Genomic DNA, 16,437 nt, shown 5'->3' on the forward strand with positions numbered 1-16,437 from the left:
GCAATATTCCAAGTGCGGCCTTACCAAGGTTCTATACAACTGTAGCATGACTTGCCAGTTTTTTAACTCAATGCCCCGTCCAATGAACGCATGCATTCCGTATGCTTTTTTGACTACCTTGTCCATTTGTGTTGCCGCCTTCAAAGATCTGTGGACCTGCACGCCCAGATCTCTGACTTTCTACATCCCAAGAGTTTTGCCATTTACGGCATATTTCCCCTCTTCTGTTCAACCTACCAGGTACATTACCTCAGATTTGTCTGGATTAAACTCCATTTGCTATTTCTCTGCCCAAGTCCAGAACCTCTCTATGTCCTGCTGACAATCCTCAACAGTATCTGACACTCCACCAATCTTGGTGTCATCCACAAACTTACTAATCAGACCAGCTACATTTTCCTCCCAAGTCGTTTGTGTACACCACAAACAACAGAGGCCCAAACACAGATACCTGTGGAACACCACTAGTCACAACCTTCCATTTAGAAAAACACCCTTCTACCCTTTGCCTTCTGTGCCCGAACCAGTTCTGTATCCATCTTACCACCTCACCTCTGATCCAGTGTGACTTCACCTTTTGTCCCAGTCTGACATGAGGCACCTTGTCAAGGTCGATGTAAACAACATCCACCGCCCTCCCCTCATCAATCATCTTTGTCACCTCAAAAAAACTTGATCAAATTAGTGAGGCACGACTATTTCTTCGTAAAACCATGCTGTCTATCGCTATTGAGTCCATTTGTTTCCAAATAGGTATAAATCCTGTCCCGTAGAATTCTCTCCAATAATTTACCTACTACTGACGTGAGCCTCATCAGCCTATAGTTTCCAGGATTATCCCTGCTACCTTTCTTAAACAGCGGTACCACAATAGCTATTCTCCAGTCCCCTGGGATCTCACCTGTAGCCAATGAGGATACAAAGATGTCAGTCAAGGCCCCAGCAATTTTCTCCCTTGCTTCCCTCAGTATTCTGGGTAAATCTCATCCAGCCCACGAGACTTATCTACCATTATATATTTTAAAAGACCCAATATGTCCTCCTTTTCGATGTTAACATGACCCAGACTGTCCACACACCCTACCCAAGAATCATCTTCCACAAAGCCCTTTTCTTTAGTGAACACTGATGCAAAGTACTCATTTAGTACCTTGCCCATTTAGAACATAGAACGATACAGCGCAGTACAGGCCCTTCGGCCCTCGATGTTGCACCAACATGGAAAAAAAACTAAAGGCCATCTAACCTACACTATGCCCTTATTATCCATATGCTTATCCAATAAACTTTTAAATGCCCTCAATGTTGGCGAGTTCACTACTGTTGCAGGTAGGGCATTCCACGGCCTCACCACTCTTTGCGTAAAAAACCCACCTCTGACCTCTGTCCTATATCTATTACCCCTCAATTTAAGGCTATGTCCCCTCGTGCTAGCCACCCCCATCCGCGGGAGAAGGCTCTCTCTGTCCACCCTATCTAACCCTCTGATCATTTTGTATGCCTCTATTAAGTCACCTCTTAACCTTCTTCTCTCTAACGAAAACAACCTCAAGTCCATCAGCCTTTCCTCATAAGATTTTCCCTCCATACCAGGCAACATCCTGGTAAATCTCCTCTGCACCCGTTCCAAAGCTTCCACGTCCTTCCTATAATGAGGCGACCAGAACTGTACGCAATACTCCAATGCGGCCGTACTAGAGTTTTGTACAACTGCAACATGACCTCATGGCTCCGGAACTCAATCCCTCTACCAATAAAGGCCAACACACCATAGGCCTTCTTCACAACCCTATCTACCTGGGTGGCAACTTTCAGGGATCTATGTACATGGACACCAAGATCCCTCTGCTCATCCACACTACCAAGAATTTTACCATTAGCCAAATATTCCGCATCCCTGTTATTCTTTCCAAAGTGAATCACCTCACACTTCTCCACATTAAACTCCATTTGCCACCTCTCAGCCCAGCTCTGCAGCTTATCTATGTCCCTCTGTAACCTGCAACATCCTTCCGCACTGTCTACAACTCCACCGACTTTAGTGTCGTCTGCAAATTTACTCACCCATCCTTCTGCGCCCTCCTCTAGGTCATTTATAAAAATGACAAACAGCAACGGCCCCAGAACAGATCCTTGTGGTACGCCACTCGTAACTGAACTCCATTCTGAACATTTCCCATCAACTACCACTCTCTGTCTTCTTTCAACTATCCAATTTCTGATCCACATCTCTAAATCACCCTCAATCCCCAGCCTCCGTATTTTCTGCAATAGCCGACCGTGGGGAACCTTATCAAACGCTTTACTGAAATCCATATACACCACATCAACTGCTCTACCATCGTCTACCTGTTCAGTCACCTTCTCAAAGAACTCGATAAGGTTTGTGAGGCATGACCTACCCTTCACAAAACCATGCTGACTATCCCTAATCATATTATTCCTATCTAGATGATTATAAATCGTATCTTTTATAATCCTCTCCAAGACCTTACCCACCACAGACGTTAGGCTCACCGGCCTATAGTTACCGGGGTTATCTCTACTCCCCTTCTTGAACAAAGGGACCACATTTGCTATCCTCCAGTCCTCTGGCACTATTCCTGTAACCAATGATGACCTAAAAATCAAAGCCAAAGGCTCAGCAATCTCTTCCCTGGCTTCCCAGAGAATCCTAGGATAAATCCCATCCGGCCCCGGGGACTTATCTATTTTCACCTTGTCTGCCTCAACACATAGATTCTTCCCACTGTCCTTAAGTGGTCCAATCCTTTCCCTGACCACCCTCTTTTTACATATGAATAAAAAGCTTTGGGATTCCCCTCAATCCTACTTGCCAAGGACTTTTCATGACCCCACCTAGCCCTCCTAATTTCCTGCTTAAGTACCTTAATGAAATAAGCTGAGAAATTCTCCCTGTGCACACATGGACTGAATGAAATGGGTGATAAAGTTAAAAATCAGACCACAAAAATGTTTCTCTGAAGTCATTTATTTGAAGCGTTTCTTATGTCCAACAGATTTCATTCAACAATGTAATTAATTACCTTCTTTCATACATTAACAATTTTAGTCACAGATACAAAACACAAATATCCAATTTTCACAAAAATTTAAAAGCATTATTCACAAATATTCTTTTCACAATTGATTTACTTTCAATTGCTTTGGTTCACTTGGCTTGACTCTGTTACTATCTGCATTTGCAGCATTTGTTGAAACATTATATATTCTATGATAGGTCACAGTAGAAGTTCTTCCATCTTGAACAAATTGATGTTTTTCAGAAGTTTTTTGAATATTGTGGGACAGATGGTTAACTTAACTGTGACAGTTATCAACACATCCTTATGTACAGGTCGGGTTATAAGAATGGGATGGAAGCAGAAAGAGGGAGGGGGTGGACCTGGGAGGAGTGCTCTTTTCAGAGGATCGGTTCAGACTCGATGGGCTGAATGGCCTCCTTCTGCACTAGCGCTTCTATGATTGTATGTAGTTAGGATGAATCAGATTAGCAAAGGTAGCTTGGGATATCAGTTCATAGTGCATTCTGGACGATATTTGAGAGCAGCATGTTCTAGAGCCAATCGGGAAGCAGGCTATTCTGGACCTGGTAATGAGCAGTGAGACATCAATAACCTCACCGTGAAGGAGCCTTTCAGCGACAGCAATCATAATTTCAACTTGGCCAATGTGTAAACCCACGCAGACACTGGGAGAATGTGCAAACGCCACACAGACAGTTACCTGGGGCCGGATCGAACCCGGGTCCTCAGCGCCGTAATGACAGCAATCAGTTTGAAGGGGAGAAGTGTGAGTCTGAGATTAGTGTTTTAACCCTGATTAACGGTATGGAAGCAGAGGTAACTGAATTGGGGAAACTAGGTTAAATGTAAGGATAGTATGTAGTATGAGAAATAGGAAGGGTGCAGTAACATTGTTGGGACTTTACTACAGACTTCCCAAAAGCGAGCATGAAGTAGAGGTACAAATATGCAGACAGATTATAGAAAAATGTAGGAGCAATAGGGTGGTTGTGATGGGAGATTTTAACTTCCCCAACATTGAATGGGATTTGTGTAGTGTTGGAGGCGTAGATGGAGCAGAGTTTGTAAGGAGCATCCAGGAGAGTTTTTTTTTAGAGCAGTATGTAAATAGTCCAACTCGGGAAGGGGCCATACTGGACCTGGTATTGGGGAATGATCCCGGCCAGGTGGTTGATGTTTCAGTCGGTGATTACTTTGGGAATAGCGATCACAATTCCGTAAGTTTTAGAATACTCATGGACAAGGACAAGAGTGGTCCGAAAGGAAGGGTACTAAATTGGGGAAAGGCAGAGTATAACAAAATTCGGCAGGAGCTAGGGAATGTGGATTGGGAGCAGCTGTTTAAGGGTAAATCCACATTTGAAATGTGGGAGTCTTTTAAGGAAAGTTTGATTAGAGTACAGAACAGACTTGTTCCTATGAAAATGAAAGATAGAAATGGCAAGATTAGGGAACCATGGATGACGGGTGAAATTGTGAGTCGAGCTAAGATGAAAAAGGAAGCATACATAGGGTCGAGGCAACTCAAAACTGATGAAGCTTTGGAGGAATATCGGGAAAGTAGGACGAATCTCAAACGCGCAATAAAGAGGGCTAAAAGGGGTCATGAAATATCTTTGGCTAACAGGGTTAAGGAAAATCCCAAAGCCTTTTATTCGTATGTAAGGAGCAAGAAGGTAACTAGAGAAAGGATTGGCCCACTCAAAGACAGAAGAGGGAATTTATGCATGGACTCAGAGGAAATGGGTGAGATTCTTAATGAGTACTTTGCATCGGTATTCACAAAGGAGAGGGACAAGACGGATGTTGAGGCAAGGGATGGATGTTTAAATACTCTAGGTCAAGTTGTCATACGGAAGGGGGAAGTTTTGGGTATTCTAAAAGACATTAAGGTGGACAAGTCCCCAGGACTGGATGGGATCTATCCCAGGTTACTGAGGGAAGCGAGGGTTGAAATAGCTGGGGCCTTAACAGACATCTTTGCAGCATCCTTGAGCACGGGTGAGGTCCCGGAGGACAGGAGAATTGCTAATGTTGTCCCTTTGTTTAAGAAAGGTAGCAGGGAAAATCCAGGGAATTATAGACCTGTGAGCTTGACGTCAGTGGTAGGCAAACTGTTGGAGAAGATACTGAGGGATAGGATCTATTCACATCTGGAAGAAAATAGACTTATCAGTGATAGGCAGCATGGTTTTGTGCAGGGAAGGTCATGTCTTACAAACCTAATAGAATTCTTTGAGGAAGTGACAAAGTTAATTGATGAGGGAAGGGCTGTAGATGTCATATATATGGACTTTAGTAAGGCATTTGATAAGGTTTCCCATGGCAGGTTGATGGAAAAAGTGAAGTCGTATGGAGTTCAGGGTGTACTAGCTAGATGGATAAAGAACTGGCTGGGCAACAGGAGACAGAGAGTAGTGGTGGAAGGGAGTGTCTCAAAATGGAGAAAGGTGACTAGTGGTGTTCCACAGGGATCCGTGCTCGGACCACTGTTGTTTGTGATATACATAAATGATCTGGACGAAGGTATAAGTGGTTTGATGAGCAAGTTTGCAGATGATACTAAGATTGGTGGAGTTGCAGATAGCGAGGTGGACTGTCGGAGAATACAGCAAAATATAGATAGATTGGAGAGTTGGGCAGAGAAATGGCAGATGGAGTTCAATCCAGGCAAATGCGAGGTGATGCATTTTGGAAGATCAAATTCAAGAGCGGACTATATGGTCAATGGAAGAATCTTGGGGAAAATTGATGGACAGAGAGATCTGGGAGTTCAGGTCCATTGTACCCTGAAGGTGGCAACACAGGTTGATAGAGTGGTCAAGAAGGCATGCATCATGCTTGCCTTCATCGGACGGGGTATTGAGTACAAGAGTTGGCAGGTCATGTTACAGTTTTATAGGACTTTGGTTCGGCCACATTTGGAATACTGCGTGCAGTTCTGGTCGCCGCATTACCAGATGTGGATTGTTTGGAGAGGGTGCAGAGGAGGTTCACCAGGATGTTGCCTGGTATGGAGGGTGCTAGCTATGAAGAAAGGTTGAGTAGATTAGGATTGTTTTCGTTGGAAAGACGGCGGTTGAGGGGGGACCTGATTGAGGTCTACAAAATTGAGGGGTATGGACAGGGTGGATAGCAACAAGCTTTTTCCAAGAGTGGGGGTGTCAGTTACAAGGGGTCACGATTTCAAGGTGAGAGGGGGAAGGTTTATGGGAGATGTGCGTGGAAAATTTTTTACGCAGAGGGTGGTGGGTGCCTGGAACGCTTTACCAGCGGATGTGGTAGAGGCGGGCACGATAGCATCATTTAAGAGGCATCTGGACAGGTTTGTGAACGGGTGGCAACAGAGGGGAGTAGACCTTGGAAAACAGGAGACAGGTTTAGATAAAGGATCTGGATCGGTGCAGGCTGGGAGGGCCGAAGGGCCTGTTCCTGTGCTGTAATTTTCTTTGTTCTTTGATAATAAAGAGTTGTATGGCAGGCTTTTGAGATATTTAAAAACTCCCAGTAAAGATTTATCCCAGGGAGAAAGAGAGACTATTTGAGAAGGGTGCATCAACCATGGCTAAATACAGTGGTTAAAAATGGTATCAAATTGAAAGAAATACTAATTTGCAAAGACGTGGGAGGTCAAAAGATGGGTCCGGTTTTAAGAACCAGGAAAGAATGACTAAAAATAGTCGAGGGCTATTGTGCGATTGTGAGAGAAAGCTAGCAATATGAAACCACTGGTACGGGTTTCTTTTTTATTTATTGATGTGTGGGCATTGCTGGCTGGGCCACCATTTATTTCCCTTGAGAGTCAACAACAATGCTGGGGATCTGGAGTTGCATGTCGGTCAGGCCGTGTAAGGACAGCAGATTTCTTTCCCTAAAGGACATTAGTGAACCAGTTTTTACAACAATTAACTGCAGTTTCCATGGTCACCATTAGACTTAATTCCAGATTTTTGTTGAATTCAAATTTCAACACGGTGGGATTTGAACCTGGGTGCCCAGTTCAGTGACAATACCACTATGCCACCACCTCCTGACAAGTATGTAAATAGGAAAAAAGTAACTAAAGTTCCCCAGAGAGTGAATCTGTGGAAGTGATAAAACAAGGAAATGACAGGTGTTGAAAAGGTATTTTGTGTCTCTTAACTTTAGAAAAGGAAGAAAACTTTCCAAAGATACTTGAAAATTCAGAGGTGAACAAGAGGGAGGAACTTAAAACAATTACCATAACTAGGGGAGAGATGCTGGGAGAACTATTGGACCTAAAGGCTGATAAGTGAAGCAGAGTCAGCATATTTCTTTCATATTTTCAAATGTTTTATTTTAGTTTGTCAGGATAGGAATTGAACAATATAAAATATTTCAATTCAAGCGGGTAGAATGTTTCTTGATGAGAGTGCCACTGACACGACAGCTTATTTATTGGTTTCTCCAGCTTTTTCAGAGTCTGATATTTTTTTCTCTTATTTAGACAGCTTTTTACCTGTGGTCTCCCCGTCTGCCCCATAGAACAGTACAGCACAGAACAGGCCCTTCGGCCCTCAATGTTGTGCCGAGCCATGATCACCCTACTCAAACCCACGTATCCACCCTATACCCGTAAACCAACAAACCCCCCCCCCCCCCCCCCCCCCCCCCCCCCCCGGGACGCCCGTCCTGACCGCCCGGGACGCCCGTCCTGACCGCCCGGGACGCCCGTCCTGACCGCCAGGGACGCCCGTCCTGACCGCTAGGGACGCCCGTCCTGACCGCTAGCGACGCCCGTCCTGACCGCTAGCGACGCCCGTCCTGACCGCTAGCGACGCCCGTCCTGACCGCTAGCGACGCCCGTCCTGACCGCTAGCGACGCCCGTCCTGACCGCTAGGGACGCCCGTCCTGACCGCTAGCGACGCCCGTCCTGACCGCTAGCGACGCCCGTCCTGACCGCTAGCGACGCCCGTCCTGACCGCTAGCGACGCCCGTCCTGACCGCTAGCGACGCCCGGCCTGACCGCTAGCGACGCCCGTCCTGACCGCTAGCGACGCCCGTCCTGACCGCTAGCGACGCCCGTCCTGACCGCTAGCGACGCCCGTCCTGACCGCTAGCGACGCCCGTCCTGACCGCTAGCGACGCCCGTCCTGACCGCTAGCGACGCCCGTCCTGACCGCTAGCGACGCCCGTCCTGACCGCTAGCGACGCCCGTCCTGACCGCTAGCGACGCCCGTCCTGACCGCTAGCGACGCCCGTCCTGACCGCTAGCGACGCCCGTCCTGACCGCTAGCGACGCCCGTCCTGACCGCTAGCGACGCCCGTCCTGACCGCTAGCGACGCCCGTCCTGACCGCTAGCGACGCCCGTCCTGACCGCTAGCGACGCCCGTCCTGACCGCCAGCGACGCCCGTCCTATCTCCATTTTCTAAATGTGGCGTCCAGCATGGCTGGTGGGAATTTATGGACTCTACAGCTTTGACATTGGGTTGTGTTGTTTCATTTAAAGTTGCACGTTTCAGGAACAGAGCTGGAATGTCAAGCGAGGGTCTCTGTGTTCGTCACTTAGTCACCCAATACCTGTTGGGTGGGTGGCTGATTTCAGACTATCACAAGTTGAAACCCAGCTTTGTTGAATGGCAGAGCAGGCTTGATGGACTGAGAGACCTACTCTTCTTCCTATTCCTTGGCATCATAGAGGCCCTTTGGCCCATCATGGCCATGCCAACCATCAAGCATCTATTTACTCTAATTCCATTTTCCAGCACTTAGTTTGTTGCCTTGTAGTTCTCATCGAAATGTTTAAATGTTGTGAGGGTTCCTGCCTCTACCACCCTTTCAGGCAGTGGGTTCCAGATTCTTACCACCCTCTGGGTGAAAACATTATTCTTCAATTCCCCTCTAAATCGCCTACCACTTAGTTTAAATCTATGTCCCATGGTTATTGACTGCTCCGCTAGAGAAAAAGTTTCTTATCCACCCTAAAAGTTTCTTATCCACCCTATCTATGCCCCTCATAATTTTATACACCTCAATCAGCTTTCTCTTTCCAAGGAATTCCTATCGCAGACCTTCATCACTCGCTACATGAAAAAGTTTATTTTGCTAATTATTTTAAATCTGTGCCTTCTCATCCTCTCTTTTTGAATGTAGTGTAGACTTGAGAGATGAAAAGACACTTCCCACACTGATGAAGGTTCAACTCAATTTTATTAACTATTTCTAACTAACTAACACATGATGACTGTGAGTCTAAATAATGCTAACTTAAACTAGAGACCTAAGCCTTGTCCGAACCAGTTGATTCTCTCAGCACGTGTTGTGAGTCTGTGCTGGGCTGGATGAGTTCTTGTTCCACTGAGAGGCAGCACCCAGAATGAGCGGGAACCGTGGTGCCCTCTGCCTTTATAGTGTGTGTATTCTAACTGGTGATTGGCTGCGGTGTTTGTACTTGTTGATTGGTCCCTGTGTGTGTCCATCAGTGTGTGTCTGCACCATGATATCCTGGTGTATATTATGACACTTTTCACGAGTAGAAAGCTTCTCCCGATCAACTCTGTACAGACCCTAGAAATTGAATACTGTTATCAAATCTTCTCTGGCCGCCTTTCCTCCAAGACAAATAGTCCCAACTTCTCTAATCTATTTTCCTAACTGAAGCTCCTCATCCCTGGAACCATTCTCCTGAACGTTTTCTGCATTCTCTAATACCGTTACATCCTCGGTGTCCAGAATTGGGCACAATGCTGTAGCTATGGCCAAACCAGTGTCTTTTACAAGTTCAACATAGCTTTCTTGCTCTTCTACTCTACACCCCTATTAATAAAGCCTAGGATACTGTATGCTTTATTCACCACTCTCAACCTGTCCTGCCACCTTTCATGACTTCCGCACATATACAACGGGCCCCTCTGCTCCTGCACCTGCTTTTATGATGTACCCTCTATTTTATGTTGTCTCTCATTGTGCTTCCTATCAAAAGGAATCACTTCATATTTTTCCCCATGGAATTTCATCTGTCACCTCTCTGCCCATTCCACCAAATCACTCTGCCACAGTTCATAATATCCAGCAGACAAGCTTTTATAAACATTAATATATGCATCAACGTCAACATTGAATTGAAGAATGAAATCAAGTTGATCAGACACAACTTGCCGTGAACTAATCCATTTATTATCTGTGATCTTTAAATGATAGTTAACTTTGTCCAGGGTTATGGTGACTGGCACTTCTCAGCATTAGACTAATTGCTCTGTCAGTCTCCCTCCTTTTTAAATAGCGGTGTAAAATTGGCACACTTTAGTTTTCTGGATTTGACCTGTACACTATTTTTTGACACTGTGTATTTAACGTGTGCTATACATGTCTGGGAGTGGTTGATATTGTTACTGAGTACCTAAAATGGAAAGTGTCGAATTTTGAAGCTAAACCCAAAAGAATAATTCAGTGTCACAAGTGTTATGAGAAGCAAAGTGTTGGAAACGGGCAAATCAGCATTTTCTGCAGAGAACACATACGTTGATGCAGATCTTTTATAGGCCTGGAATACTTTATCGGGGGTATGAGGAGTGGTGATATTGAGATTATGGCATCATTTAAATGGAGTTTGATTTCGAAAGGATCCAGGATATGGGCAGGAGAATGGAATTGGAGAACGAGTACGGTTAATAGTTTACGGCTGGCTTCTATTCTGTAGATTCTGTGAAACCCATGCCTAACCCAGTCCAGCTAATCAGATTGCACTGTTCTTTATATACCTGGAATATAAATTTAAGTTTTGTTTTGACAGCACAAATCAGCAGAATATGCAAAGCAATGAGCAGACAACTTGTGCGTTTAAAAAGCTTATAATGTAAACCCATTTATTGCCTATATATCCATAAATGGTATTACAAATTTTATCACATCTCCAGAGCTTACCCCAACCCTCGACTGCCCCACAATCAAAAAAGCAATTGGTTCGCTCCATCCAACATACTCCAGGCTCTTGTGGCTTTGATTAATTATATGGAAGTTGTTGATTGACCATATCTGTAGATTTGAAGTAGTGCTTTCTGCTATCCTCATTCCTGACCAGATCTCTGTGAGCTAAAAACTCGGTTGGAAGAGGCAGAAGAGAAGAAATTTCCTGAGAATGACCTACTGCGGCAACTACGAGTGGCTGTGAAAGAGGCAGAAACGTGTGCTTCAATTGCCCAACTACTCGTGAGCCGAAAGCAGCGCAACAGGTAACTACTGTGAGATGAGTGCGAACGATCACATCAACAACTGACACCATTACGTGAAATTTCTCTCCATTTTCTTTTCCGCGTGGTTTCTCCTCTTGATCACATGAGCATATGATCTCTTCCCACACCCCACTTGCTCCCGAGTGCTTCTGTCTCCTCATCATCTTGTCACCCTACCGTCCAACCCGCCAGGAGGTGGAATTCTTTCCGTGTTTCTCATCGCCCCACCCTCCGCCCTCCACCCTCCCCCTCCGCCACCCTCCCCCTCCACTGCCCGCAACCCTCCCCCTCCGCCCGCCACCCTCAATGGGATATGGTGGAATAAAAGCAGGAATGAGATAATTATCCATACATCTCTCAACATTTTCACTCATGATTTATTCTTGGTTATCGGTGTGTTGAATGTTTGTTCTGAGACTGAAGCTTCAGAAAGAATGATTTGGATTTATATACTGCTTTTCATTTAAGTTGTTTATCAATGATCCAGAACTTTACAATTTTGTGGAGCTTCTCTTTTCTATACTGTTGATACAGAACTTTTTGTTCATTTTATTTTGTCACTCTATTTTAGAAGTAAATCAGAAGGTGGGAAGACTCGGACAAAGCTTACTGTCCATGAGCTGAAAGCATTCGTGCACCAACTGTACAGCCTGCCCTGTGTCATCAGCCAAACACGACTAATTAAGGTAACCAGCTCGTAAATGTAACTGTCATTGTTAAATCATAAATTGGAGTTTGCTGCTCCAATCCCAATTTGCCCAACCAGTCTCCTCAGGTGGAAGAGAATATCTCAGGAGAATTTGGAGTCGAGCTGTTTGGTGAAGGAATCCCAATGTGCCTAGACCAGTGAAGTAGGCTTGCGATAGACAGTGGTGGAGAACCCATTCGCAGATTCCACAACTACCACATCAAGGAAAGGGAGCTTGTTCGACTGTTCCATTTCATAGGTGAAAATTTTAGGGTGGGATGGAGAATGTTCAGGTGTTTATGGAAATTCTTGCGTGCAACTGCAGAATCAAATATAGCAAGCATGGAAATACGTGTGGGCTAGGAGGTACAAGGCCATTCCATTAAAGTTGCATTTTGAATGGAAACTGATGAAAATGTTGGTCAACATCATCTATTTGGGCATACATGGTGTCCAAGGCAATCGATGATTTCAATACAAAATTGAACAGGTACCTGAGGGAAATAAACTCGCAGAGCTAGAGATGGAATTAATGTACCATAATGATTCTTGCACCCTTAAGTCCAAACAATTGAGTTTTCCCACAATTTCCAGTGACTTAGTTTTGCTTTGACACTCTGCCTCATTATGAGCACATTGCCTTGATGTTAACTGCCATAGGCACGTCGTGCTAAATATGGGATCCTTCTGTTCTGTAATCATTCTGTTCTGTGGAAGTGAGTCAAACTGATGAATCCCAAAGTGCACATGGATGAAGAGATTATTGGTGAGTCAGTGATGTTTGAGAGCACCATCAATACCTCCTTCCATTTCTTTGCTGATGATTTGAGAAGAATAGTTGGTCAGATTGGATTTGTCCTGCTTTCCGACAGGCTGGATTTATCAGACAAATATAAAAAAAGAGAAGGAGGCAAATTAACCAACTGTGCCTACCCACTCTCTTAAGAAGCTACAAATTGGAATCATTGAATGAAACAGCGCAAAGCAAGGCCATTTGGCTCTGCTGCTCTTTCCATATTGCCCTGCTCATTTCTCCTTTTCAAATGTTTATTCAATTCGTTTTTGAAAGTTGTTTTGGAATCTGCTGTCATCAGTGCATCCCAGATCACAACTTGCTGTGTAAAGGGGCAGCAAGGTGAGACGGTGGTTAGCACTGCTGCCTCATGGCGCCGAAGACCCGGGTTCGATCCCGGCCTCGGGTCTCTGACCATGTGGAGTTTGCACGGGTCTCACCTCCACAACCCAAAAATGTGCAAGGAAAGTGGATTGGCCCCTTAATTGGGTTTAAAAAAAAAAGAATTGGACACTCTAAATTTATTTTTTTTAAAACAACTTGCTGTGTAATTTTTTTCCCCTTGACTGAGACAGCGTGCTTTCCAAGAAGAGAAAGGAAAGTCTTCAGACTGCTTTACTGAGTGCATGTGGTCTGCATGCAACATTGGTTTTATTTTGTACACAGGCCGGCTGTACATGCATGCTGCAGTGCTGCCTAATAATCTGAGGACGAATAAAAGTCTTTGGAGATTTAAAATATAAATAAAACCTCTTACTTTTTTTTGACACCAGGAATTGCTGGACAGTGTGGAGGAATTTCATGAACGTAGTAAGGAGGCTTTATCTGACGAAATTCCTGATTCATCCAAGTTGCAACTGTTGCTGGAACTTGGCTCTGGTTTAGATGTGGAGTTGCAGGAACTGCCCAGACTGAAGCAGCATCTCCAACAGGCTCGCTGGCTTGACGAAGTTAACCTCCTCCTTTCAGACCCTGCGAAAGTCACTCTGGATGCCATGAAGAAACTCATAGACTCTGGCATTGGTCTGGCACCACATGGCGCAGTGGAAAAGGCTATGGCTGATTTACAGGAACTTTTAACCGTGTCTGAACGTTGGGAAGAAAAGGCCAAAGTTTGCCTACAAGCCAGGTATGATGAACAATAGTGGCGACCATGAACACTTTAAAATGTTTCTCCAATTTAAAAATGGACTATTCTCAATGGCAGTTCCAGTTTAGAAATGTTGTGTAAACGTTTCTGCTTTGAGGGTCTTATATTGGCGAGCCCAGTATTTAAGGCAGTTGAATAGTCTTGTTACTTCACTGTATGTATTTGGAAGCAATTTGGCTGAACGGTTGCACTGATAATTCTGCTCCCTCACACTATGGGAGTTCAGTCACTCCATGGGTCAATAACTATCTGTTCCTGATTTGAAACAGCTCCCTCCCACTGTAAGCTCACTCGCTTTGTGGGTTGATGACTATCTATTTTTTTGATGTTAATCCGGTTCCCTCGTATTGTGAGGCTCATGTACACTGGATTAATAACTGCACCACATCTGGAGGCCTCAACTATTCACCAAATTTATTTATGACTTAAATTATAGGATAGTAAGCTTCTTATCCAAATTTGATGATGACAGAAAGATAGGTGGCCCTGTAAACCATGTAAAAGAACATAGGCATTGATAAGTGAATGGACAAAACTGGAGCCCAGAGAATTCAATGGAAGTAAATATGAAGCTAGCCACTTAGGACCATAAAAAGGATTGAATGTGGTGCTTTCTCAATGGTGAAAATCTAGAAAAAATGGAGACACAATCAGGAGATGCTGAACAATTTCAGCTGGTCTGACAGCATCTGTGGAGAGAGACGGGAGCTAACGTATAGTGTCTGGATGTCTCTTTACCAAAGAGACTTGAGGATCAAGTAAATAGGTCAGAAAATTATTATGAACTAGTAGAGAAAAAATCTAAATGGCTAATGTAATACTGGCCTTTATAGCTAGAGGAATAGAATGCAAAGGGGTAGAGGTATATAAAGAGATTACACATACTAGGGATGTATTCACTAGAATTTGGAGGGCGGAGGGGTAATTTGATTGAGCTTTTCAAAATATTGCAATACCAGAGAGAATTTGCTTTTATATTCTTTTGTGTGTTGCTGGCTACGCCAGCATTTATTGCCCATCCCTAATTGTCAGTGAGAAGGTGGTGGTGAGCTGTAGGTACATCCACAGTGCTGTTGGGTGGAAGTTCCATAAGATATAGGAACAGAATTAGGCCACTCGGCCCATCGAGTCTGCTCCGCCATTCAATCATGGCTGATATTTTCTCATCCAGGATTTAACTCTTAACAATGAAGGCACAGCAATATAGTTCAAGTCAGGATGTACCAGCCTCCCCGGACAGGCGCCGGAATGTGGCGACTAGGGGCTTTTCACAGTAACTTCATTGAAGCCTACTCGTGACAATAAGCGATTTTCATTTCATTTCATGTTGTGTGCCTTGGGGTAGAACTTGCAGGTGGAGGTGTTTCCAGGTGCACACCATCCTTTTAGGTGGGTAAATTGGCAGAAATTAATTCTACTAGATTGAGAGTGTAGAATCAGTGCGCGTGGTCCAAAAATTCAAGACAAACTTTTCAGGACTGAAATTAGGAAACATTTCTTGTGGTAGAATTTTAGAGTTCCTACCACAAAAGCAATTGATACTAAATCAATTGTTAATTTTAAAACTTGTTACCCAAAGATATTAAGGGAATATGGGCTAAAGTCCCATTGCTAACCAGCCATGATTTCATTGAATACTGTAGTGGAACATGCTGGAGGGACCCATGATCAGGTCTTTGTGGGGGGGTGGTGCTGAATGCAGGTCTGTTGGGGGCCATGTTCAGATTTATATGGGGGGAGGTGTCATGTTCAGGCCTATTGTGGGGGGGAGGGTCCTGTTCAGGTCTGTTGGGGAGGTGCCATGTTCAGGTCCATGGACTGGAGAGTGGGGGAAGAGAGAACCATGTTCAGGTCTATTGGGGTGGGCACGTTCGGGTCTATTGGTTGGGGGGGGGGGTGGGTAATGTTCAGGTTCTGGGAAGGGGGCAGGTGGGAGGACCAAGTTCAGGTCCTTTGGGGAGAGTAAGTTGAAGGCGTGCTGCTCTGGGGGGGTCTGTGAGTGGGTGAGCAGCTTTGGGGATCTGGGCAAAGGTGGGTGCTTTGAGTGTCTGAGGATAGTGGGGGCCTGTTGGTTGGGGTCTGTAGGGGAGGGGAGGCTTGCCACCTTGTGAGGTCTTTGAGGGAGGTGGGGCGTGCCAGTTGGGATTCTGTGGAGGAGGGTAGGGGTGCCATGTTGGGGTCTGCGAGTGGGGTGGGGGTGCCACATTGACGTCTGTGAGGGGGGTAGGGTGCCACGTTGGGGTCTGTGAGGGGGGGGTGAGGGTCTCACATTGGGGTCTGTGAGGGGGGGTGAGGGTCTCACATTGGGGTCTGTGAGGGGGGTGGGGTGCCACATTCGGGTCTGCGAGGGGGGGTGAGGGTGTCACGGGGTCTGTGAGGGGATGGGGGTGCCACGTTGGGGGTCTGTGAGGGGGTGGGGGTGCCACGTTGCGGTCTGTGAGGGGGTGGGAGTGCCACGTTGGGGTCTGTGAGGGGGTGGGGGTGCCACGTTGCGATCTGAGGGGGGTAGGGGTGCCACATTGGGGTCTGAGAGGGGGGTGAGGGTGCCACGTTGCGGTCTGAGA

The 16,437-nt window shown here is 45.4% G+C and overlaps 1 protein-coding gene across 1 annotated transcript in view; it reads left to right on the forward strand.

Annotated features, from left to right (window-relative positions):
- Window positions 1-16,437, forward strand: part of kdm5a (lysine (K)-specific demethylase 5A) — a 299,634-nt gene that overhangs the window by 206,383 nt on the left and 76,814 nt on the right. Inside the window, exons 18-20 of the mRNA XM_038780318.1 lie at window positions 11,092-11,242; window positions 11,814-11,928; window positions 13,497-13,852. Of these exons, the coding sequence (XP_038636246.1) occupies window positions 11,092-11,242; window positions 11,814-11,928; window positions 13,497-13,852 (622 nt within the window). The remainder of the gene's footprint in view (window positions 1-11,091; window positions 11,243-11,813; window positions 11,929-13,496; window positions 13,853-16,437) is intronic.

The sequence above is a fragment of the Scyliorhinus canicula genome, chromosome 20 (genome assembly GCF_902713615.1).
Source record: "Scyliorhinus canicula chromosome 20, sScyCan1.1, whole genome shotgun sequence".
In the NCBI taxonomy this organism is placed as follows: domain Eukaryota; kingdom Metazoa; phylum Chordata; class Chondrichthyes; order Carcharhiniformes; family Scyliorhinidae; genus Scyliorhinus; species Scyliorhinus canicula.